The 27,199-nt window shown below is 37.3% G+C and overlaps 1 protein-coding gene across 4 annotated transcripts; it reads left to right on the top strand.

Moving 5' to 3' along the window:
- The first annotated feature begins 275 nt into the window (after window positions 1–275).
- LOC133807048 (AIG2-like protein D) lies at window positions 276–27,199 on the top strand. 4 transcript variants are annotated; one of them, XM_062245187.1, is made up of 6 exons: window positions 276–458; window positions 744–816; window positions 19,861–19,896; window positions 26,206–26,298; window positions 26,701–26,784; window positions 26,877–27,199. In XM_062245187.1, the coding sequence occupies exons 1-6, from the start codon at window positions 319–321 to the stop codon at window positions 27,021–27,023; spliced, it is 573 nt and encodes a 190-aa protein (XP_062101171.1). In that variant the 5' UTR covers window positions 276–318; the 3' UTR covers window positions 27,024–27,199. The 4 variants fall into 4 exon arrangements, 3 of the variants coding, with proteins under 3 accessions (XP_062101171.1, XP_062101172.1, XP_062101173.1); XM_062245188.1 differs by lacking the exon at window positions 19,861–19,896; XM_062245189.1 differs by lacking the exon at window positions 19,861–19,896 and having other exon boundaries at window positions 325–458; window positions 744–826.

Here is a 27,199-nt window from a genome sequence, read left to right as displayed (position 1 = left end):
CCGTTTGTGATGACTGGACCAACACGTGTCACTTCGTGATTGGTCCAACTCAATAATATTTTAAAAATAATTATGATTTGGACCAATAAAAACGTGACACATGTCTGCCTAACGGAGGAGACTGACGGAATTACAGTTTTACTATGGGTACTTTTGCCACTAAAAATAAACATTAGATCTATACAGCATACAAACGCCAAACATTGCTTACTTATGTCGTAATTATCCCTTAATTGAATAAATAAATATATAAATGGTGATTCAGACCGGGGTGATGAACTCAAAAGGCTTATTTATGTCCCTTGCGTTGGGAGAAACATGAGTGGTGTAAGTGTAACTCCTTCTCAATCTGGTAACCTTCACAATGTGTTCGTCTATGGCAGCCTCATGGCCGACGACGTCGTTCGCGTTCTGCTCAACCGTGTCCCTCTTTCATCCATCGCTCTCCTCAATGGCTTGTAAGAGTCTCTCTCTCCCTCTTTTCTGTCTTCCTCCTAACCACAGATTTTATCTCGGCGGAGCTATTTCTGTGTTTTTTCATGATTTTCTATTCAAGTATCAGCTTATTATTATTATTATTATTATTATGTATACACATATAGATACACTCGTGATACTTTGAGTTATTAATCAAACCCAAATTTGATTTGGGGTAAAAGATTTGATCTTTGGGTAGTGTTTTAATTTTTTTTATTAAATAATTTATTTGTGTTGCGATTGTTGAATCAAATTTTCATTTTCAGTCATCGGTATAGTATCAAAGGACGTGTTTATCCGGCTATACTACCAGTGGAGAATAAGAAAGTCTCTGGAAGGGTTTGTCAATGTCATATATTCCCTTCCTATTTGTTTATTTATTTCTTTAATGGCTTCCCAGTGACTGATTGGTTTTGACTAATGTTTTTATAGCTGTATGTTATTGTCATTAACATTCATGCGATTCAGCGATCCAAATATTACTCCATTTTCGTAGTTTTAGTGAGAGTTAATTTTTTATTGTAGCATAATTGCTCGGAAGAGCTTAAAGTAAATAAATATTCTTTATTTTGATAATGGAAAGAAAAATCTTCACCTTTACCCGTTGAAATTTTTTTATATTTATTTTATAGAATCTAATCAGTAGTCTGTTATTTGTAGTTGACGGGATATTAGATTAGTTATAGTTGTTAGTTGAGTAACTTGTCATTATCAGTTACCGTTTGGAACCAGTTGATAGTTTTAGTTGTTAGCCGTTATTTCAGTTAGGATTCCTTTAGCTTTGTACTTGTCTATAAAAGGGATCCTCAATCTCATTGTAATGCAGATCTAATTCACATTGTTTACCAATACTCAAATAAGAACTATTTTAGATTACTTTCTTTGTGTCACATACATTCTATAATGCTTGTGTGTGTGTTCTGCAATAGCTTTAGTGCTTGTGTTGTGGTGTTCTTGAGAGGTTCTTGTGGTGCGTGAGATTGGGGAATGCTAAGTTTGATCTTGAAAAGCTGGTATCACAACAATTGGTATCAGAGCCAGGTTGTTTGAAGTAGATTCTTGATTTCATTTTCAAGTTTCAAGTGGACAACCGGAGGAGATGGGGAATGCTAAGCTTGATCTTGAAAAGTTTACTAGTAAGAACAACTTTGGCTTATGGAGGGTGAAGATGAGGGCTCTGTTAGTTCAGCAAGGACTTCAAGCACTTGAAGAGAAGAAGTTTCCAGGTACTATGACAGAAAAGGAGAAGACCGACATTTTGGAGAAAGCACACAGTGCCATAATTCTCAATCTTGGAGACAAGGTTCTTTGTGAAGTGTCCAAAGAGAAGACTGCAGCTGAACTATGGTTGAAGCTCGAGAATCTTTACATGACGAAATCATTGGCCAATTGTTTGTTCTTGAAACAAAAACTGTATTCTTTTAGAATGACACCAGGGAAGGATATTGAAGATTATTTGGATGATTTCAATAAGATAATTTTTGATTTGGAGAATATTGGAATCAAGATAGAAGATAAGGACCGGGCCATTATAGTTTTGACTTCTCTTCCCACGGAGAACTACAAACACTTTGTGGATACCATGATGTATGGTAAAGACTCTGACATTAGAAGAGGTTCAAGCTGCATTAATGTTGAAAGAGATAAAGAGAAAATCAGAGCTTAAGGAGGAAAGCACTGGAGATTGTCGGCTGGTTCGAGGAAAATCTTTCAAGAGGGAACACAAGGGTTAGAACACATCAGGAAAAGGGAAGTCTAGTTCAAAGTTTAAGCGAAGATGCTTTATCTCTAACAAATCGTCTCATCTCAAGAAAGATTGTCCAGTCTTGAAAGAATACAATCATAAGAAGAATGGGAATGCAGATGTTTTTTATGGGGACAGTGATTGTTGTAGTGATGGTTATGATAGCGCAAGTGTTATGGTGGTGACCAAAGGATACTCAGATTTTGGATGGGTTCTTGATTCAAGATGTTCTTTCCACATATGTCCTCACAAGAACCAATTCTATGAGTATCATCAAATAAATGGTGGCACTTTCAAACTTGGGGATAACAGAGTCAAGTAATTGGAATTGGTACAATAAATCTGAGATTAAATGATGGTAGTGTTACAAAATTGGAGAGGATCGATATGTTCCTGAGATTAAAAGAAATTTGATCTCAGTAGCCATGCTTGATCAAGAAGGTTGTATTGTAAAGATGAAGAATGGAGAACTGAGAGTGATCATGAAAGGAACAACTTCAAACGACATTTATGTGTTACAAGGTAGCACTATGCAGGGTCAAGCTAATGTTGCAATAACAAATGCAAAGAATGTTACTATGATTTGACATAAGAGGCTCGGTCATATCAGCAATGGTGGTCTCAAAGTCCTGAACAAGGAGGGTGTATTTGGTAAGGATCAGGTTCAAGAATTAGACTTTTGTGAGCAATGCATACGTGGAAAAACAACCAGACTAAAGTTTGGAGTTGGGTTTCAAAAATCTAAGGGAATTGTAGATTATTTGCACTCAAATTTATGGTGGCCTTCCAGGACAATGTCAAGGGGAGGAGCCAGATATTTTCTAACATTCATAGATGATTTTTCTAGACATGTTTAGGTTTTCATTTTGAAACATAAAAATGAAGCTCTATCTAAATTCAAAGAACTGAGAATCATGCTAGAAAATCAGACAGAAAGGAAGATAAAGAAGCTGAGAACAAACAATAGACTAGAGTTCTGTGCAGAAGAGTTCATGAAGTTTTGTAAGCAAGTTGGAATAGGAAGGCACGTGATTGTTGCAAGGACACCCCAGCAGAACGGATTGGCTGAAAGGATGAATGGGACAATCCTAGAGAGAGTTAGATGCATGTTAATCTTCTCAGGACTTCCTAAAGACTTTTGGGCAGAAGCAGTTGCACTGCTTGTTACTTGATCAACTTATGTCCATCATCTGCTATTGATTTCAAGACCCCATTGGAAGTATGGACTGATCACAATGCCAAATATGAGCATCTAAGGATCTTCGGGTGTGTGACATATGCTCACATTAAGCAAGACAAATTGGAGCCTAGAGCTAGGAAATGTATTTTCCAAGGGTATCTAGAAGGTGTGAAGGGTTACAACCTATGGAGTTTGAGCCTAAAAACCACCAAAGATTTTTTATTAGTAGGGATGTTGTCTTTGAAGAAGACAAGGTGTACAAAGATACAATTGCTACCAGCTCAAAAGAATCAAAGCAAGAGAATGACCCCAAGTTACAACTCGAGGTGGAGATATCAAGCAATGACAGACCAAGCAATCAAGTAGATACAGAAGAAATCTCAGATGATGTTGAAGAACAAGAAACTGAGGAAGATGATGTAGAATCAGATGGAGAAAACATTCAAGACTATCAGTTAGTGAGGGACAGAAAGAGGAGCTATAAAACCCCCCAGACAAATTTGGATTTGCTGATATAGTACACTATGCTCTAAGTGTAGCTGAGTTTAGTGCAGAGGAACCAAATACGTATGAGGAAGCCATGAAGTATAGTGATAAACTTGAATGGGAAAAGGCAATGAAGGAAGAGATTGAGTCTCTGAATAAGAATGAGACTTGGACTCTTGTTAAGATAATTGTAGGAAGAAAGGTAATTGGCTGTAGGTGGATTTTTAAGTTTAAAGAAGGGATTCTTGGAGTGGAGAAGGCTCGACACGAAGCCAGACTTGTTGCAAGAGGTTTCACACAAAGAGAAGGGATTGACTACAATGAGATCTTCTCTCCTGTTATGAAACACACTTCAATTAGAATACTCTTAAGTTTGGTTGCTACTGAAGACTTGGAGCTTGAAGAGCTAGATGTAAAGACTGCCTTTCTTCATGAGGCAACCAAGAGGTTTTGAGGTGACAGGTTAAGATCATGTTTGTCTATTAAAGAGATCACTATATGGCTTGAAGCAATCACTCCGACAATGGTACAAACGTTTTGATGATTTTGTTACCAAATTAGGCTTCAAAAGGAGTTCATATGACAGTTGTGTGTATGTTAGAAATGCAAAGTTGTTGTCTACTAGCAAGCTCATTGCTAGCAAGCATATAGGTGAGATAGATAAAGTCAAGAAGCTACTGAGTAGAGAATTTGAAATGAAAGATCTTGGTCAAGCCAAGAGAATCTTGGGTATTGAGATCACTCGGGACAGAGGTAACAGAAGTCTGAAGCTCTCTCGAAGGGTATCACCAAATTATTGGATAAATTTGGTTTCTCAGATGTGAAGGCAGTTGGTACTCCAATTACTTTACATTTCAAACTCTCAATGAACAATCACCTCACATAGAAGAAGAAGCAGCCAAATGAATAAGGTACCATACACTAGTCTCGTTGGTAGCATCATGTACATTATGGTATGAGTCGATAATATTGGAAATATTCTGATATTGTGTCTTGTACACAAAGCGTGTATATCTAGAGTACAAGGATCATCCTATAAAGAGGGAAAGAAATAATTACAATAAATGAGAGAATAAGCTGCCTATAACTGCTCTCCTAATTTTTCTGAATATAGTGTAATAAATAAAAATATCAAATATACACCTATACAAGAATTAATCCCAAATATTGCATAGATTTTCCTACACTCTCCCTCAAGCCGGTTGAAAAATGTTCTCCATAGCCAGCTTGCTAGTGAGAAAATCAAACTGTCTTTTACACAATCCTTTTGTAAAGATATCTGCCACTTGTTCTTCAGTAGGGATATAAGACATGCTTACTTGGCCATTCTCAATCTTTTCCTTGGTAAAATGCTTGTCAACTTCAACGTGCTTCGTGCGATCATGAAGCACTGGATTGTGAACGATGGCAATTGCTGACTTGTTGTCACAGTACAACTTCATAGGAGATGACTGTGATGACTATAGCCCTTTAAGCAATCTTTTATCCATATAGTTTCACAGAGCCCTGTATTCAGCTGCCGCGCTGCTTCTAGCTACCACATTTTGTTTCTTACTTCGCCAAGTAACTAAATTACCACCAACGAATGAACAATAGCCTGAGGTCGATCTTCTGTCTACTATACTTCCAACTCAGTCAACATTTGTATAGGCTTCAATTTTCAAATGTCCTCGTGATTTGAACAAGAGGCCATTCCCAGGTGTTTCCTTTAGATACCTTAGAATTTTGTAAACTGCATCAAAGTGCTTAGAACCAAGTGAATGCATGAACTGACTTACCATACTTACAGAAAAGGCTATGTCTGGCCGTGTATGTGATAGATAAATCAACCTGCCAACTAGTCTTTGATAAAGCGCCCGGTCCTTCATATTCTTCAAGTCTACGGATTGTAACTTAACATTAGGTTCAATTGGTGTTTCAGCAGGCTTACACCCCATCATTACTGTCTCATTGAGTAAATTAAGCACATACTTACGTTGATTTACAAAGATACCTTCTTTGGATCTTGCAAAATCCATTTCAAGAAAGTACTTCAAAGCACCCAAGTCCTTGATTTCAAATTCTTCACCAAGTCTTCCCTTCAAATTTTTTAGTTCAACAGAATCATCTCTAGTCTGTACAATCTCATCTACATACACAATTAGAATCGCCACTTTACCCTCTTGTGAAAGTTTGTAGAACATTGTGTGATCTGCTTGACTTTGAGTGTACCCATAACGCTTCAACACGGTACCAAAACGCTCAAACCAGGCTCTAGGGTATTGCTTGAGTCCATATAAAGATTTTTTCAATTTGCAAACTTTTCCTGCTCCAAAGTAGCCTTCGAAACCTGGAGGGAGACTCATAAATACTTCATCTTCTAGATCTCTGTTAAGAAAATCATTTTTGACGTCTAATTGGTGTAAAGACCAATTAGAATTAACTGCTAGAGACAACAACACACGAATAGAGTTAATTTTAGCAACTGGAGCAAAAGTTTCTAAGTAATCAATTCCGTAGGTTTGAGTAAATCCCTTAGCCACAAGTCTGGCTTTGTACCTCTCAACACTTCCATCGGCTTTGTTTTTTATTGTGAACACTCATTTACACCCTACAATTTTTTTCTCCTTCGGTAACTCCACAATTTCCCAAATACCATTCCTTTTTAGAGCATTCATTCTGTCAAACACTGCTAGCCTCCAATTCGGTTCATCTAGAGCTTCCTGAACATTCTTAGGCATGTAGAAATATCATTGTAAATACCTAGAGTTTTTTGTACAGCTAAGTTTAGGTTGTAATTGACAACTAAGTTTAGGTTGTATTTTTTGTTTAGCTCTTTGTATTCAGCCTATATATAGGTCATACTATTTTTCAATAAAATCATATTAGAAGTATTATTCACAAAATCTACATGGTATCAGAGCATTTGTAGTCCAAAATTGTTCTTCTGCCCTTAAAAAAGAATTAGGGTTTAGTTATTTGAGGCTCAATCTTAGAAATCCATTTTAGAGTCGTCTTCTAATCTCACCTCCTGCCTAGAAAGCTCGCCCCACCTCCGATCGGCAAAACCCCAAAGTTTGGGGTCCAGAATAGTGGCACGTGAGCCACACGCGCCGCCTCAACCTCCGGCGACTTATCCCACGTGTCGTGCGCTTGTAGGCGCGTGACAGCGCTTCCAGCCACCTTTCTTCGACATCTTCCTCGTCAGCACTCCCTGCTTCGGCTATGATTCTTTATCTGGGGTTCTCTCACGATTTCATCAAAAAGTTGCATCCTTGACTAAGTTTTTCCTCTTCTAAGTGTGCATCAATTTTCTTTTTGAAATATTTCTCTACTGAATCGTCTTTGCTGCATAATCTCATAAAGAAAAAAAAATTCTAGTCCAAAACTCAATGGCTGCTCTAGCCAACTTCTCTTCCTCCGAAATCCCATCTTCCTCGAAGATTCAATTTCCAAATTCAGTGACTACTCAATCTCAATCATTAAATCTTAGAAATCTTTCTCAAATTCATGGGAGTCCTCTATCAACCATTTGTCACAACGTTAGCCCCTTCTTAAAAGACCCAAGTCAGCCACTTCTCAAACCACATTCAAATCCTCTTCGACAGTTTATGCAGCAGCCAAACCCACCCTCAACTGAGGCAAATGTCAGTATAGTGTCAACAAGGTTTTACATCTCACACATTTACTGCAACCTCCAACAAAGGTACTTAGATAGTGATAGGGACTGGCTCTATAACATTATCAGATGACCTTCTCCTTTCATCAGTTCTATTTGTCCCTAAACTAAATTGCAATCTTCTTTCAATAAGCAAACTTACTCGAGATCTGAATTGTGTAACTAAATTCTATCCAAATCTTTGTGAATTTCAGGTTGAGGGCCCGAAGAAGGTGATTGGCAGTGCTGAAATGCATGATGGGTTCTATATACTTTAGGATTCTCCTAACAGTAAACAAGTTCACAAATCAATTGTGGTAACCATTCCAATTTAGATTCTATTTTCAATCCTGTATCTGTTTCGAATGAAAATCTCGTCATGTTGTGCCATTTTCGACTTGGACATCCAAATTTTAGTTATCTTGAAAAACTATTTTCTCAGTTATTTGACAAAAGACTCAAATTCTTTCATTGTGAAGTATGTCAACTTGCTAAACATACTTGAAACTCTTTTCTTGGTCTTCCTTACAAACCTTCACAACCTTTTTCGATGATGCACAGTGATATTTGGGGACCCTCACGAGTAACAAATATTAATGGATGTAGATGGTTTGTATCCTTTATTGATGACCATACTAGGACAACATGTACATTCCTTATGAAAGAAAAATTTGAAATTGCTTCCATTTTTAAAATTTCTCATTTCATGATTCAAAATCAATTTAACTGAAAGATTTAAATCCTAAAAGCAAATAATGGAAAGAAATATTTTAACTTCTTTATTGGTCTATACTTGTTAGATCAAGGAATTGTTCACATTAGTTCATGTGTTGATACTCTGCAACAAAATGGAGTGGCTGAGAGGAAAAATAGACATCTTCTTGAAGTTTCTAGATCTATCATGTTTTCAAATCATGTTCCTAAACAATTTTGGGGGAAGCCTTACTCACTACCACCTATCTCATCAATCGTATGCCTAGCCGTGTACTACAATTCAAAGCCCCAAGAAATCTGTTACTTGCAACATTCCTTCATATCTCAACTTTCTCCTCAGATCTTCCATTCAAAGTCTTCGGATGTACAACTTTTGTCCATGTTTATGATCACAAAAGAACAAAACTTGATCCAAAGTCTCACAAGTGTCTCTTCATCGAGTATTCCAACACTCAAAAATTGTTCAAATGTTACTCCCCAATTACAAAAAGGGTTTATAACACTATGGATGTCACATTTTTTGAACATCAATCTTTCTTTCCCAAGTCTGGTATTCGGAGAGCATTCACAGGAATATCAGCTTTGGGAAACTCTTCAGGATCATCAAGCTGCATTTCCTCAACCCAATGTTGTGGCACACGAACATCAAAGTGCTCAGTCTTTGTTTTCTTTGCCTATCCAACCAGATCAATCAACTGGTCCTTCCTTGTCTTCTTTTCCTATCCAACCAGATATCAATCCAGAAAACACATCCAACCTGTCCTTTTCTACAATCAATCTGACCTCACCTTCCTCAGAAAATCCAAACACTCTTTCAAACTTACCACCACCTCAAACTCAAGCACAATTTGATACAAGTAACAAAGAACTTCGTGTTTATAGCAGGAGAAAAGTTGGGAATATAGAGATCAACATGCAAGACAAAAACTGTTCAAACACTCATCAAAGCCCTCTCAACCTTGAAAATCATGAAAGTAAGGATTCTATGACTCATGAGTTTGTTTCTCCTATTATTGATGATCTCGACCTACCTATTGCTCATCGGAAGGGTGTTAGAACTTGTACCAATCACCCATTGAAAAATATGTTGCTTATGGGACACTAACACCTATGTGCTGAGCTTTTGTCTCTTTTCTTGATCTTATTTAGATTCCCACAGACATTTATGAGACCTTGAGAGAGCCTAAATGGAAGAATGCAGTCGATGAAGAAATGAATGCTCTTGAGAAAAATGGTACTTGGGTTCTCACTGAGTTACCTCAAGGAAAGCGGACAGTTGGTTGTAAGTGGATTTTCACCGTCAAGTATAATTCAGATGGGAGTATCAACAGATTCAAGGCTCGATTAGTTGCCAAGGGGTTAACTCAATCATATGGTAATATAAGGAGTCCTTTGCTCCCGTTGCCAAACTTAATACAGTAAGAGTTTTATTATCACTTGCTGTAAATTGTGATTGGCTTTTATATCAGTTGGATGTAAAAAATGCATTTTTGAATGGAGATCTCGAAGAAGTCTTTATGGAAATTCCACTAGGGATGAAGAAACACTCTAGTGGTCGAGTGGTGTGCAAACTTCTCAAATCTCTTTATGACTTGAAACAGTCACCTCGGGCATGGTTTGACCAATTTGGGAAGTTAGTTGTCAAACATAGATATACTCAAAGCCAGGTTGATAGAGAAGCTAGCAATTCTCATCGTCTATGTGGATGACATAATCTTAACTATAGATGACTTGGGAGAAATTTCAGATTTCAAAAGACTTCTTGCCTAAGAATTTGAAATCAAAGATCTAGGAACCCTCAATTACTTTCTTGGTATGGAAGTAGCCCGATCGAAGGAAGGAATTGTTATATCTCAGCAAAAGTATATCGTAGATCTTCTAAAGGAAACTGGAATGATTGGGAGCAAGCTGGTTGACACTCCCATGGATCCAAACTTGAAAGTTAATCGAAGGGAGGATTCAACTCCAGTAGAGGGGGAGCTATCAAAGATTAGTAGAAAAACTAATCTATCTCTCTCATACTAGACCTGATATCGCCTTCCCTGTCAGTGTTGTAAGTCAGCACATGCACAGTCCTTGTGAGGAGCACTTGGAAGCAGTGTATCGTATTCTAATGTATCTGAAAATGACACCAAATCTTGGTTTGCAACTCAGAAAACACAACAACCGAGACTTGGAAGTTTACACAGACTCTAGTTGGCCTGGAAAGTTGATCGACAAACGATCAACCAGTGGTTATTGCACCTGTGTGCGGGGTAATTTAGTTACTTGGCGCAGTAAAAAGTAGTATGTGCTCTCAAGGAGTAGTGCAAAGTCAGAATATTGTAGTTTGGCCTTGGGTATTTATGGAGAGATGTGGATCAAGTCTTATGAATGAATTGAGGTTTGACTCTCCCGAGTCCTTTAAAATGTATAGTGATAGTCAAGCTGCAATTAACATTGCTAAAAATCTAGTTCACCACGATAAAACTAAACATGTTGAAATAGACACTTCATTTCTGAGGAGGTGAATTCAAAGAATATTGGGCTCAACTACATTCACATAGAAATAGATTGCCGCCATCCTAACAAAGGCCCTACCAAGAACAAGTTTTGAGGAATTCAATTCCAAGCTGGGTTTGTATGACATATACAACTCAGCTTGAGTGAAGTGTAGAAATATCATTGTAAATACCTAGAGTTTTTTGTACAACTAAGTTTAGGTTATATTTTTTCCTTATATTTTATCTAGCTCTTTGTATTCAACCTATACATAGGTCATACTGTTTATCAATAAAATCAGATTAGAAGTATTATTCACAAAATCTACAAGGCGCAACCAGTTCTGAAAGTTTAATGGTAAAGGCTTTATAGGATTCAGATAAGTGGTTGTAGGATATGTATTTAGCCATGGGGTATTTGGTACAGGTACGGGTTCCTTTCCTAAGAGCAATGGGAATGTTGTCTAACTCAAGATTTCCTGGGGCTAATTCTGGGGTAGTTTTAGAATCAGATTTTGGGTTTAAATCATGTTGAGATGGCTGAATAATATGTGGAGATGAATCAGAAACAGAATTGGAAGAAGAATTACCTGGAATACTCGAAGAACCATTGTCCAGGGCTTTCAATTGACCATGTGTAGGGATTATCAAAGGATTCCTACTTCTTTCAGTGACATTTTTCCTCGAATAAACCACAGGCTCAAGATTATTACGATATTTTATTAATCGTAGCATTTCTTTATTTGACAAACCAATTTCAGATTCGTAAGTGGGATTAGTTTCCTGAATAGAAATATCAAGAATAGTCTTAAGTAAAGCTTCCACAGTTTAGCAAAAATTTGGTTCCACTAAATTCTCCCCCTGGATTAAATTTTTGAAGAAAAAAGGGATATTTTCTAAAAAAGAAACATCCATAGTCGTATAAATACGCTTAGTGATAAGATTGAAACATTTATACCCTTTTTTATTAGGAGGATAACAAAAAAAAAAACACATTTTTCAGCTCTAGGATCTAGCTTAGACCAAGATCGTTTAAGAATGTGAACATAAGCGGTACAACCAAATTTTTTTAAAGGTAAATCAGAATTAATTCTAGAATTAGGAAAGCTTTTTGAGACATTCTAATGGGGTAAGATACTGTAAAATTTTGTGGGCATCCTATTTATTAAATAAGATGCAGTAAGAATGGCATCCCCCTCCATAAATATTTAGGAATTTGCATATAAAACATCATAACACAAGTAGTTTCCAATAAATGTCTTTTTTTCCTTTCAGCCACGTGTATCTGGACAAGTAGATTGATGCAAAATACCTTTGTCTTTTAAAAATTCCCAAGGATTTTATTAAAATACTCTGTTCCATTATCAGTTCTTAAAATACTAATTTTTGTTTGAAATTGGGTTTCAATCATTTTGTAAAAATCGAAAAAAAGCTGCCAGCCTCAGATTTTTCACTCATTAAATATACCCAACAAAGACGAGTATGGTCGTCTATAAAAGTAACAAACTATTTTTTTCCAGAATTAGTGATGACCTTAGATGGTCCTCAAACATAACTATGAAAAAGATAAAAATGTTTTGAAGATTTATAGGATGTTTAACATAAGACTTACGTTGGCTCTTGGTCAATAAACTTCCACATTGAAAAGTGTAGATAATACTGTTTTATTTTATTAGCTAATATTATTTAAATATTTGTTAGAGATGTTAGTTACATAAAATGTGAAACCAATTTGTATATTTCCTTTCTTAGATATTTGATAGGCTGATTTAATTGTAATTAGATGATTTGATTTTATTGTAATTACTCCAGAATGTTAGTTGGTTGGTTAATTACTCCAGAAAGTTAAATTATTTGGTTGGTTGTTATTCTTGGATAAGCTGAATGTCCATGATAACTTGCAAAGGTGTAGACCTTTTCACTATTTGTCGCCAAATTGGTGTGTTTGTTGTAAGAATGAGGGGGAGTCTGTTGGTCATTTGTTTTTGGAGTGTTTGTTTACTAGGGAGGTGTGGTTTAAAGTGCTAGATGAGTTTGGGATTTCTTGGTGTATGCCTTCCTCTTGTTCTCAATTATTCCTTTGCCATTTAGAGGGGGTCGGAGGGTGGCTCGTTTGTGGTAGAGTACTGTGTTGGCGACTTTTTGGGCAATTTGGCTGGAGAGAAATAGTAGGATTTTTTAAGATGTTTCTTCCACAGTGGAAAGTCTCTGGGATAAGATCAAGTTCTGAGTGGCCACGTGGGTGTTTAGATCAAAAGGTTTTGAGGGAGTTTCTTTCTTGGATCTTTGTAGGGAGTGGAGTAGTTTGTGGCTGTAATAGTTTTTGGAGAGTGAGTCGATAGGAGTTTTCTTAAGATTGGTAGGTTTAATTTTTATTTGTTTTTTGTAACCACGGTTTTCCTCCGCCATAAGTGAGGGCTCTCAATGTTATTGAGAGGAGATCATCCTATGACCTCTATCTCTTTTTCAAAAAAAATTACTCCAGAATATTAGGTATTCAATACCAAATATCTCTATAGGTTGTACCATGCCTATTTAAATGGCATAGCTCTCAAATAATAAAATATGTGAGGCTATTTTCCACATGGTATCAGAGCCCATACCCTCACCCTTGAGATTGCAATTTTTTTTTCTGCCATTTTTGAAATCGCAAACAATTTTTTTTCCTTCTTCTAAATCGCAGCCTTTGTTTCCCTTATGGCAGACCCCACCAACCAAACTCCTCCAATGGCTTCCATCACTAGTGATAACTCGGCCAACTCCTCCATCAACAAAACTCTTAAGAATTCTTCTGATGCCTCTCCTACTCCATTTGATCACCAAAATTCTCTCCAAATCACAATCCACAAGCTAAATGGTCAGAACTTCTTGCAATGGTCCCAATCTGTGAAGATGTATCTACATGGACGTGGCCGCTTGGGGTATTTGAATGGTTCTATTGCTGCTCCTGACCTTGCTGATCCATCTTATTCCAAATGGGAGTCAGGAAACTCTCATTATGGCATGGCTGATCAACTCCATGGAAGTTGATATTGGTAAGACTTATCTATTTCTCTCCACTGCTCAGGAAGTGTGGGATACTGTCCAGGAAGCTTTCTTGGATTTGGAGAATTCTGCTCAGGTGTTTGAACTCAAGTCTCGACTTAGGGACCAGCGACAAAACTCTCTTTCGGTAACTCAATACTATGGTATTCTTTATAATCTTTGGCAAGAGATTGATTTATTTTATGTGCTGAATGGAATGTTCTGCTGATGCTTCTATTTATCAAAAGATGCTTGATCGAGAGACTTTTTGATTTTCTCCATGGACTTAACCAAGACCTAGACGAGGTTCGTGGTTGTCTCTTAGGAAATTCCCACCATTCGTGAGGCTTTTGCAGAAGTTTGCAGGGAGGAAGTCGTAAAAGGGTCATGATGGGCTCTCCCGTTGCTGCTGAAACTGATCATTCTGCCCTTGCTGCCCGACGTCCTAATGATGGTGAAGACTCTCGAGGGACTCGTCGTGAACGCTCCTGGTGTACTCACTACAGGAAGGTTGGTCATACCAGGGAGACATGTTGGAAGATTCATGGGAAGCCTGTTGATTGGAAGCCTCGCTCCTCTAATCGCACCAATTCTGAGAGTCACGCCTTAATCGCTGCTCCACCTGAGCCTTTTCCATTTTCTCAAGCCCAAATCACTGAACTCCATCAGCTATTAAACACATCAACCTATGAGCAATTATCTGGAGAAAATTCTATATTTTTATTATATTTTCAATGAATAGATTACATTTGATACTTATACTGTATTTTACAATAAATAAAATAGGAACTAACTCCCTAACTAAATAGGACCTGACTAAAGACTAACTAATCAGCCTATGACTAGGGAAACCATACGACTGATTCTACACTCCTCCTCAAGCTGGATGATATATGTCATACATCCCAAGCTTGTCTATCAATCGCTCAAACATAGGTTTAACAAGAGCTTTTGTCAGAATGTCCGCTGTTTGTTGAGAAGTCGATATGTAGGAAACCTCAAGAATCCCTTCATCAATTTTTTCCTTTATAAAGTGTCGATCAATTTCAACATGTTTCATCCTATCATGATGGACAGGGTTGTGTGAAATTGAAATTGCAGCCTTGTTGTCACACCAAATGATTATAGGACCTTGCTTCAGTACTTGTAGTTCTCCAAGGAGATGTTTCAGCCAAAGTGCCTCACATATACCAAGAGCAGTAGAACGAAGTTCAGCCTCAGCACTACTCCTAGCAACCACAGACTGCTTCTTACTTCTCCAAGTAACCAAGTTTCCAAAAACATAAGAGCAATTTCCTGAAGTAGATCTCTGATCATTTGGACATCCTGCCCAGTCAGCATCAACAAACACTTCAATACTCCTCTTAGCTTGTTTCCTGAACATTAACCCTCTACTAGGAGTCCCCTTAAATATTTTAATACTCAGTTTGCAGCATCCAAGTGACATTGATATGGTGAATCCATGAACTGACTAATACAACTTACTGAAAAAGCAATATCCGGCCTGGTGTGAGCAAGATAAATTAACCTTCCAACCAGCTGTTGAAACATACCTCGGTCAACTGGTGAATCTTTAGGATTGACTTCAAGTTTAATATTTGGGTCCATAGGAGTATCCACTCGTTTACACCCCATTAATCCAGTATCTTCCAACAAATCTAGGACATATTTTCGTTGTGAGACAAATATTCCTTCCTGACTTCTAGCAACTTCCATACCAAGAAAAAACCCGAGTTTCCAAGATCCTTCATCTCAAAAGTCTTTGCAAGATGCTTCTTGATTCTATTTATCTCTTCAAGATCATCACCGGTGATTATAATATCATCCACGTAGACTATCAGTATAGCAATCTTGTTTTTTACTCTATGATGAAACAAAGTGTGATCGGTATGAGCTTGCTTGTATCCTAATTGTAGAACAGTTCTGGTAAACCTATCAAACCACGCCTTAGGAGACTGCTTCAACCCATAGAGAGCCTTCTTCAAATGACAAACTGATCCCTCTCTTTTTTTATTAAACCCTGGTGGTAGATCCATGTACGCTTCTTCTGCCAAATTGCCATTAAGGAAGGCATTTTTGACATCTAGCTGAAACAGCGACCAATCTAAGTTTGTTGCAAGAGATAACAACACTTGAATAGTATTGATCTTAGCCACAGGAGCAAAGGTCTCTTGATAATCTATGCCATAAGTCTGTGTATAACCCTTTGCAACTAGACGCGCCTTGCACCTTTCAACAGATCCATCACTCTTGTACTTAATTGTAAAGACCCATTTGCATCCAACATGTTCTTTCCCTGCTGGTCAGTCCACTATTTCCCATGTATCCTTTTTTTCTAAAGCCTTGATCTCCTCACAAACTGCTGCATACCACTGTTTGCTTTTAAAAGCTTCCTCAATATTTTTTGGTACCACTGTTTCTGAAAGATTAGTTACCAAGGCTTGCGAAGGTCTAGATAAATGAGAATAGCCCAAAAAATCTGATATAGGATGTTTTATAGTACACAAGCGAGTACCTTTATGTAGAGCAATTGGCATATCCAACTCAGTGTTTTCAGGACTTGGTTTCGAAGCAGATGATTGGTGTGCTGGTGGTGCTGGTTCAGTACCTATTTCTGCATGTTTTCTTCTGCTGTAAGTCAGAGGGAAAGGAGAAATTGATGGTACCACAGGCGCTGGAATTTGGGGACTATTTTGACCAGAATTTTGAATTTCTTGAATAGGTAAAGAAGCTAGGTCAGCTCCCTGATTTTGTGGGGAATAAGTCGGCTCAACATGCTGAATTTGTGGACCATTTCGAATTAAATTCAAATCAGAAATATCAAAGTTATTTTGAGAAAAATCTGGCGGATTTGGTGGGATTTGGTCAAAGGAATTTGGACCAATCTAATTTGAATTTAAATTGGAAATATGAGAAATATTAATATTCTGATTTTTTTTCCCTGATTTGATGGGAATACAGTCCCCCCTGAGTCGAATTAGGAGGGGAATTTAAATCCCAAAAATATTCCCAATTTTGTTGAGAAATAAGAGGAGCTGGATCAGAAAAATTCGAAAAATCAAAAGGTTCCTGCTGACTAGAAGAATCCAAATAAAATGACTGATGCTCAAAAAATATTACATCTCTAGAAATAAAATATTTTCTTTTTGAAGGAGAATAGCATCGGTAACCCTTTTGGGTAGAAGAATATCCAACAAAAACACATTTTTGACTTCTAGGATCCAATTTAGTTCTAAGATGAGTGAATATGAACAAAAACAGTATATCCAAAAATTCTTAAAGAGAGATCAAAAAATAGATTACTATTTGGAAAGCATTCATGAAGAACTGAAATTGGAGTTTTGAATTTTAAAATCCGAGATGGCAATCGGTTTATTAAATAGCAGGCAGTTAAAATTGTATCCCCCAATAGTGTTTAGGCAAATTACTAGTAAAAAGTAATGCACGAGCAACCTCTAGTAGGTGCCTATTTTTTCTTTCAGATACACCATTTTGTTGGGGTTTATCAACACAAGAACTTTGATGGATGATTCCTCTGTTTGAGCAAAAATTATTTAGAGTGGCAATAAAATACTCAGTTCCATTATCAGTTCGAAGAATCTGGATACGAGAATCAAATTGAGTAAAAATCATGTTATAAAATTGCTCAAATATTTGCACAACTTTAGATTTTTCACGTAAAAGAAATATCCAACAAACACGCAAATGATCATCAATAAACGTAATAAATCACCTTTTATTTGAAATAGAAGAAATTTTTGATGGACCCCATAGATCACTATGAACAATAGAAAAAGGTTTAGAAGAATGATATGAATGAAGTGAAAAAGGAATTCTAGTATGCTTAGCTAACTAACAAACTCCACACACAAAATTATCCGAGGAAAGAAATAATGAGGGAAATATGCGACGCATGTAAGAGAAACTAGGACGACCAAGACGATGATGGAGCAATTTTATTTGGTGGTGACGCTGAGAAGATAATGAACCATGGACAACTTGACAACAACGAACTTCAGGACCAGCACGAAGAAGATAATATAATCCAGCCACTTCAGCATGCCCAATCATCCTCCCCGAATCCTGATCCTGGAAAACATATATTTTTTGAGAAATTAGCAACACAATTAGAGTCCCGAGTTAATTTGCTAATAGAAAGAAAATTATAAGACAACTTAGGGACAAATAGAACATGGTGTAGCATGAAATGGGAATTAAAAACCACAGATCCAACCCCCTCTACTGGAGCAATAGATCTATCTGCCAATGTAACAGTACTAGTACCAAAATATTTTTTGTACGAAGAGAAAATATTATGAGAACTCGAATCATTAATGTGTTCGGAAGCACCCGAATCAATTATCCAAAACTCACCCAATGTGTCTGACTCGTTCACAGTGGAAGAAGAAATACCACGAGTCATTAATGATTTAGATGAAGAGAACAATCGTCCAATCTGATCAAGTTGAGCTTGAGTGAAGGTCATGGATGAGGAAGCAACTGCATCAGGTTTTTGAGTCACTACATCAAGTTTGGGGAAGGCTGGTGCATCAGGTTTGGAGGTTGTTGGTGGTTTGACTCCATTATTCTGTGGTTGCGTGGCACCTAGTCGGCTGGCTTACCATGTAGCTTCCAACACGTTTCTTTGCTATGATGAGGCCGACTACAGTGTGTACACCAAAGAGGCTTTCGAGAATCAGATGAGCGAGCAGCCATGGCAGATGCATTGGAGTTAAGTGGTGGAGTTGAACTCATAGAAGGACCTCCAAGCATAATACGACGGCGTTCTTCACGACGAACCTCTGAAAAAATAGAATCAAGAGTCGGAAGTTTCTTATTACTGAGGATGCGACTACGAACATCATCAAGGACAGGATTGAGACCAGTCAAAAAATCATAGGTTTGTTCTTTTGCAAGCAATTTCCTATAAATCTCTTGATTGGTAGTGTCTGTCCAAATTGGCCGAGTAAAAAGGTCAAGTTCCTGCCAAAGTTTGGTTAGAGAACTATAATATTGAGTGACAGTACCTTCATCTTGACACAAATTCCTAGAGCGATGTCGTAAATCGAACATTTGTGAATAATCCTCCAAATCTGAATAAGCTAAAAGCACTGCATCCCATCTTGTTTTTGCTATCGGGTAGAACAAATAAATTTTAGCAATGGAATCATCCATTGAGTGTAGGAGCCACGCCATAACCATGGAATTGTTGATATCCCAAGAAGGAAAAGTAGGATCAGTAGAAGCTGGTTTCAGAATCGAACCATCGAGATAGCCAAAATGGCCTTTTCCTCGAATGATGAGTTGAACAAAGCGGGACCATTGAAGGTAATTCTGGCCATTAAGTTTGAAACTTGTAATTTGGAAAGGCAGGGAGTTATTATCAGTGGCAGTAGGATTGGTGGAAGTGATTGTGGGATTTGAAGGTGGGGAATTATTATCAGTAGGATTTGTGGGAATGATTGTGGGATTTGATGGACCTGTGTCCAAGGACACATCAGATTCATTTGTCCCGCTCATTCCAGAAAAATTGAATTTTCTCAACCAAAAAATTGCTTTTAAGTGTGAGTAAGCTCTGATACCATATGAGCAATTATCAGGAGAAAATTCTATATTTTTATTATATTTTCAATGAATAGATTACACCTGATATTTATACTGTATTTACAATAAATAAAATAGGAACTAACTCCCTAACTAATAGGACCTGACTAAAGACTAACTAATCACCCTATGACTAGGGAAACCATACGACTGATTCTACGCAACCACTGCTTCCGCACCTGAACCTGTGTCTACTCTTAATCAAGGTACTTCTGTTGCCTTCAATGCTCAAAAAACTGCCTGGATTGTAGACTCAGGGGCTTCAGACCACATGACTAGTCATTCCAGCCACTTTACCACATATTCTCCTTGGCGAGGTACTCACAAAATTAAAATTGCTCATGGTTCTCTTTCTTTTGTGGCTGGTAAAGGATCTATACGTTTATCATCTTTCCTTATACTCCATGATATTCTCCATGTTCCCAATCTGTCTTGTAACCTTCTTTCTATCAATAAAATAACCCAAGATCTAAACTGTTTTGCTTCTTTCTCACCACTTGGTTGTCATTTTCAGGATATGTTCTCGGGGAAGATGATTGGGAATGCGAAGGTATGTAGCGGGCTGTACCACTTTGACTCAGTTCCTCCTGCTAAAGTCACAAAAGCTTTTGTTTCTGGTTGTATTTCTTCAGATAATAATGATATTATTCGGTGGCATTATAGGCTAGGCCACCCTAATTTCTCATATTTAAAATATTTATTCCCTAAGTTGTTTCAGAATAAAGACTTGAGCTTATTTCATTGTGAAATGTGTCAGCTTGCTACACATACTCGTGCTATTTTTCGTTCTATCCCTTACAAATCATCACAGCCTTTTAATCTTATTCATAGTGATATATGGGGACCATCTCAAATAACAAACACTACAAATACAAAATGCTTCATCACTTTTATTGATGATCACACAAGGGTTAGTTGGGTATTTTTGCTTAAATCTAAATTTGATGCTGCCATAATTTTTAAAAATTTCCACTCTATGATCAAAACTCAATTCAATGCAAATCTTCTAGTCTTACACACCGACAATGGAACTGAATATTTTAACTCAATCTTGGGTGATTATCTCCTCTCTCATGGCATTGTTCATAAAAGTTCTTGTGCAAGCACACCCCAACAAAATGGGATTGCCAAGTGCAAAAATAGACATCTATTAGAAGTTGCTCGAGCTATTATGTTCACAACTTCTGTTCCAAAACACTTTTGGGGGGAGGTAATACTCACTGCTGCCTATCTTATCAATAGAATGCCATCTCGAGTGTTGAAATTTCACACTCCTCTCTCTATGCTTCTCAAAGTATATCCAAAAACACCGTTGGTTTCTAATCTTCCTTTGAAAACATTTGGTTGTCTCTTATGTTCATGTTCTTGGTCAACATAGCTCTAAATTTGATCCTCGAGCCCTTAAATGCATTTTTTTGGGTTACTCTTCTACAAAGAAGGGCTACAAATGCTACCATCCTCCCACTCGTCGTATGTACATTTCAATAGACGTTACATTTCATGAAGAGCAACCCTATTATCCCAACCTTTCGAGGGATAGTGAGTGATGTCTCAAGTTGGGATACTTGCCTTCCAAAGGCTATCCCCGAAATTCCGGAATTTCCAAACCCATCTGAACAACAAGAATCTCAGCCACCTAAGCCTAAGGAAGTCTTAGTCTACTATCGGTGACCAAAAAATCTTCAAGTAGTGCAGTCCACTAATGCTCCAACATCTCATGAATCTGATCCACAGACTACTCCTGATGTAAGTAATTCCTCCCTTGCTCCTATTTTTCCTAATAATACTTTTCATGATGAGTCTTCCCATATGATTGAACCTGAGTCTGAGTTACCTATTGCTAAGAGAAAGGGAGTTTGGAGCTGTACAAAACACCCTATGTCCAGATATGTTTGCTATAGTAAACTTTCTTCTCATTATAGAGCTTTCCTATCGAAAGTTGAGTAGGTGGTAATTCCCAAGGACATCACTGAGGCTCTCTCACAGAAAGAATGGAAGCAAGCAGTGTATGAGGAGATTGGGGCATTAGAAGCTAACACTACATGGACACTTGTCAATCGACCTAGCGGTAAACATGTGGTGGGGTGTAAATGGGTGTTTATAGTTAAACACAAGGCTGATGGAACAATAGATCGATACAAAGTGAGACTAGTTGCAAAAGGATTCACTCAAACGTATGGTGTGGACTACAACGAGACATTTGCTCCTATTGCAAAGTTAAACACTGTTAGAGTCCTACTATCTATTGCCGCCAATCTAGATTGGCCTTTACAGCAGCTAGATATCAAAAATGCCTTCCTTAATGGGTATTTGGAGGAAGAAGTTTTTATGAGGATTCCTCTAGGATTCGAAGACAGGTTTGGAAAAGAGAATGTATGTCACCTGAAAAAATCTTGGTTCGAAAGATTTAATCAGGTGATAAAAAGGCATGGATACAAACAAGCTCAATCAGATCACACTTTGTTTTTCAAACACTCACAAGAGGGTAAGGTGACTATCCTCATTGTTTATGTTGATGACATGATAATTACAGGTGATGACTTTGGAGAGCAGGAAAAACTTAAAGGTGTGCTAGCCCAGGAGTTCGAAGTCAAAGATCTCGGACCCATGAAATACTTCCTAGGTATGGAGGTGGCAAGAACTAAACAAGGAATTGCAGTCTCTCAGAGGAAATATATTCTGTATTTTCTCAAAGAAACCAGAATGAGTGGTTGTAAACTTGTAGCTACACCAATTGAACCAAAAGGGAAGTACAACAAAAATAAAAAAGATAAGACTATTGACAGAGGAATGTATCAACAACTAGTGGGTAAACTGATCTATTTGTCTCATACCAGACCCGACATTGCTTTTGCTGTAAGCTTGGCTAGTCAATACATGCATAATCCTCTAGAGGAACATTTGGAAGCCGTGTACAGGATCTTGCGCTATCTAAAGAAGACACCTGGGATTGGATTATTGTTCAAGAAAAACAAATAACGAGGTGTTGAGGCCTTCACAGATGCGGATTGGGCAGGTTCTATTGAGGATAGAAGGTCAACCACGGGCTATTGTACAAAAGTTTGGGGGAACTTAGTTACTTGGAGAAGTAAGAAACAACCAGTGGTAGCTCGAAGTAGTGCAGAAGCAGAACTTAGAGCCCTTGCTCAAGGAGTATGCGAATTAATCTGGATCAAACGTATGTTTCAAGAGCTGAAACTTCAAAGAACAGAGCCTCTAAAGTTATTTAGTGACAACAAATCAACAATCAGCATTGCACATAACCCAGTTCATCATGATAGAACGAAACATGTGGAAGTGGATCGACACTTCATCAAAGAAAAAATTGAAGGAAAAGAGTTATGTGTTGTATATGTTCCTAGCAGACAACAACAAGCTGATATGTTCACTAAAGGTTTATCAAACGACAGTTTCAACGAGAATGTTTGCAAGCTGGGCATATGGAATCTCTATGCACCAGCTTGAGGGAGGGTGTAGAAAATACTGTTTTATTTTATTAGCTAACATTATTTAAATATTTGTTAGAGATATTAGTTGCATAGAATGTGAAACCAATCTGTATATTTCCTTTCTTAGATATTTGATAGGCTGATTTAATTGTAATTAGATGATTTGATTTTATTGTAATTACTCCAGAATATTAGGTATTCAATACCAAATATCTCTTTAGGTTGTACCATGCCTATTTAAATGGCATAGCTCTCAAATAATAAAATATGTGAGGCTATTTTCCACAAAAAGATCAAGGATTTAACCCTTTAAACAAAGTTGGAAATAAATGTTTTAAATAAGAGAAACTAGGATGACCTAACCTATAATGCCAAACCATTATTTGATCATGAACAGAATAAGAACTAATGCTACTAAACCCTTGACCAATTTTATTCTTAAAAATATTATCTTTGAAATAATAGAGACCATTAATCATCCTAGCATTGCCAATCGTCTTCCCTGAACTCCGGTCCTGAAAAAGACAACAAGATTCATGGAATATCACAAAACAATTAGAATCTCTTGATAATTTACTCACAAATAAAAGATTGCAGGGAAGAATAGGAATATGAAGGACAGATTTAAGATCTATTCCCTTAGATAAATTTACTAGATATTTTCCTACAATAGGTGAGAAATTACCATCTGCAATCCTAACTTTTTTATCACCTAAACAAGGTATATAGGAATCAAAGGATTTACTATAATTTGTCATATGATCAGAAGCCCCAAAATCAATTATCCATGTAGCATAAGATGTAAAGTGGCAGTTTAGGGCATGTGTTTCATTACCTGATTGTGCAACAAAAGCAATAGGAATACCAGATGAGTTCGAATTGGATTTCAGCAATGCATGAAGATGATTGAGCTGCTCCTTAGTGAAAGGATTGGTCTCAGCTTCATTGGCAGTAGGGGTGCGACCTGATTTCTCAGCTTTGCTCTTCCAATTTGCAGGTTTTTCATGGATCCTCCAACAGGTTTCGCGAGTATGGTGAGGCTTGTTACATAAATCACACCAAACTCGTGGTTTTTCATCAGATTTAGGAGGAAATGAATTGTTTCTGCTGTAATTTCCTCCAACAGTGAGTGCCAAGCCTTCAATAGTGGCCCGAAGTACCTTTTTTTCCAGCATAACACTCCTTCGACTCTCCCTCTCCTGACTTCCGAGAATACTTCACCGATTGGAGGCAAGTGCTGCCTTCCAATAATTCTCCCCCTCACCTCATCGAACTCCACATTGAGACCTGCCAAGAACTTGTAAATTTGGGTCTTCTCAATGGTTTTCTTGTGATGTTTTCCATCTTCACTCGATTTACATTCATAGGTGTCAAAGAGATCCAAATCTTGTCATATTTGTTTCAATGAATTGAAGTATTTTGTAACGCTGTCCTCCTCTTGCCTTATCTCTCCAAGTTTGAAATTCAACTCAAATATTTGAGATTGATTTTCCCGGTCAGAGTACATCTCAATAACATTGTCCCATAGTCCCTTAGCCGTGTGATAACACATATAATTTGAGCTAATATCTTCCTCCATAGAGTTAACAAGCCACGCCATTACCATAGAGTTTTCTGCATCCCAATTGTCATAAGTTGGATCAATCTCTATTGGAGCCTTCTTTTCACCAATTAGATACTCCATTTTTCCTCGGCCTCTCATATACATTTGAACGGATTGATACCATCTCAGAGAGTTGTCGCCATTTAAGCGAATGGTGGTTATTTGGATAGAGTGGGATTAAGCAGTGGTGTTTTTGGTAGGATTGGCATTTGTGGAGTTGGCTTGAGTGTTGGTAGATTCACTGGAATTTTCAGACATGATGGGATCGGCTTGGGGTTTATGCGATTAGGAAGAGATGAAGATGAAGGAGATGCGATTAGGGTTAGGGAAAATAAGATGTGATAATGCTCTGATACCAAGTCGATAATATTGGAAATATTTTGATATTGTGTCCTATACACAAAGCGTGTATATAGAGTACAAGGATCCCTATAAAGAGGGAAAGAAATAATTACAATAAATGAGAGAATAAGCTGCCTATAACTGCTTTCCTAATTTTTCTGAATATATTGTATAATAAATAAAAATATCAAATATACACCTATACAAGAATTAATCCCAAATATTGCACCGATTTTCCTACAGTATGTACACGACCAGACTTGTGTTATAGAGTTAGTGTAGTAAGTAGATATATGGGAAGGCTTGGCATGGAACACTGGAAGGCAATCAAATACTTGAAGGGAACCATAAATGTAGGTCTGGTTTATGGCTGAAAGAGTGACAAAGCAGGAGCAGTGGGGTTTGTAGATTCGGACAATGCATGGGACCTAGACTCTAGAAGATCACAAACAGGATACGTGTTTCAATTGAATGGATGTACAATCAGCTGGAAGGCAAATTTACAATCCATTGTAGCCTTGTCCACCACAGAGGCTGAATACATAGCCTGTACAGAGTCAGTCAAGGAGGCATTGTGGCTAAAAGAAACAACAAGGGAACTTGGAATTGATCAAACTCAGGTAACTGTGTACTGTGATAGCCAGAGTGCATTACACGTCAGCAAGAATCAAGTATTTCATGAGAGGACCAAGCACATTGATGTGAGGCTTCACTTTATTCGAGATGTCATCACAGAAGGAAAAATCAAACTCAGCAAAGTTTCAACTACAGAAAATCCAGCTGACATGCTTACAAAGTCCTTGCCTACCCGAAATTTAGTCACTGTGTAAACATACTTATGATTTCTGAGTATGTTGTCTACTATTGTATCAAATCTAATAACTAGTCAAGGTGGAGAATTGTTATTTGTAGTTGACAGGTTATTAGATTAGTTATAGTCAGTAACTTGTCACTGCTAGTTACTGTTTGTAACCAGTTGATAGTTTTAGTTGTTAGCCGATATTTCAGTTAGGATTTCTTTAGCTTTGTACTTGTCTATAAAATGGATCCTCAATCTCATTGTAATGCAGATCTAATTCACATTGTTTACCAATACTCAAATAAGAACTATTTCACATTACTTTCTTTGTGTGTTACATACATTCTATAGTGCTTGTGTGTGTGTGTTCTGCAGTAGCTTTAGTGCTTGTGTTGTGCTGTTCTTGAGAGGTTCCTGTGGTGTGTGAGATCAAAGGCACTGAATCACAACATAGTCTACTGCCCTTGTAGTTCTTTCAGACGGAACCTCTAAACTCCTTTTTCTTTTTCTTTTTTTAAAAAAAAGAGGTTATCATTAATTGCTAAGGAAATTGTTAGTTCACAACTTTGTCATATCACAAAATGCTAATGTAAGATTGTGTTCATTTGGGGTACCGATACCATAAAAGTTAGAAATTTGTGCTCTCATGAGAAAATTTGTCTGCAGGTTTTGACGGGTATCACAGAACCTGAGCTATATATCTTAGATACATTTGAGGACGATGAGTATGAAAGACACACTGTTGAGGTTTCATTAGAGGTAAGTGTTATCAAACTAGTCATTATTGGTTTCTTGTATGTGTACTACATACATAATGATAATGTTATCAGAAATTAAGGTGATAATAACTTGGAGGCTGATTGATCAAGTATGGATACCATCCTTTCAAATGAATTCATGCTTCGTTTTTGCTTGATTGAATTTTGATAGAGTATATTGGTATTCTCATTCTTGACATTGAGAGAGATGTTTGTCTTTCAACTGGTCTTGTGGCTAGAAGTGAACAAGCTTCTAAAGATAATGCATTTTGAGCTCTTATCCAAAATAGCATGTTAAGCTGGGATTGAACTTTATTTCTTTCCCTGCTGATTTCATGAGAAAGAACTTCGTATTCAGTAGATTTTGTTCACAAATTGAGAGAAGCAGTGCAATTTTTTGCAGGATAGTTCTGGAAAGTTACTAGCTCACACTTACGTTTGGAGCAGCATAGATGATCCCAACTTATATGGAGAATGGGATTTTGAGGTAAAAAAAATTCTCTCTTTCATAATTGGTTATTGGCCTAACAATGAAATTTTGTATTTTGTTAATTTATTTTTCTCCTCGGTTAAAACTAGGAGTGGAAACAGCTACACATGAAGGACTTTGTCGTGATGACCAAGGGTTTTGTGGAAGAGCTGAACCCGCCTGAGTCGAAGACAAGAGTTTCTACATATGAATCTTTCTATAAGCAGGAAGGTGACGACAACCATCCTGCCTCCTAAGTCCATTTGGGCATGTATATATTAAGCTCCATTTATCTTTTCTATACAGTATTATTACTATTATTACATGTCAGTATTTCTGTTGTAGGTGTAGTATTTCAATTGTAAACCTATGACTTAATGCCCTACAAACAATATTTAAGCTTCTAAGAAATAAATTGTCGGTATTATTTGCT

The sequence above is a fragment of the Humulus lupulus genome, chromosome X (genome assembly GCF_963169125.1).
Source record: "Humulus lupulus chromosome X, drHumLupu1.1, whole genome shotgun sequence".
Classification (NCBI taxonomy): domain Eukaryota; kingdom Viridiplantae; phylum Streptophyta; class Magnoliopsida; order Rosales; family Cannabaceae; genus Humulus; species Humulus lupulus.
The sequence above is the reverse complement of the archived record's forward strand: the minus strand, read 5'-3'. Positions and strand labels throughout refer to the sequence as shown.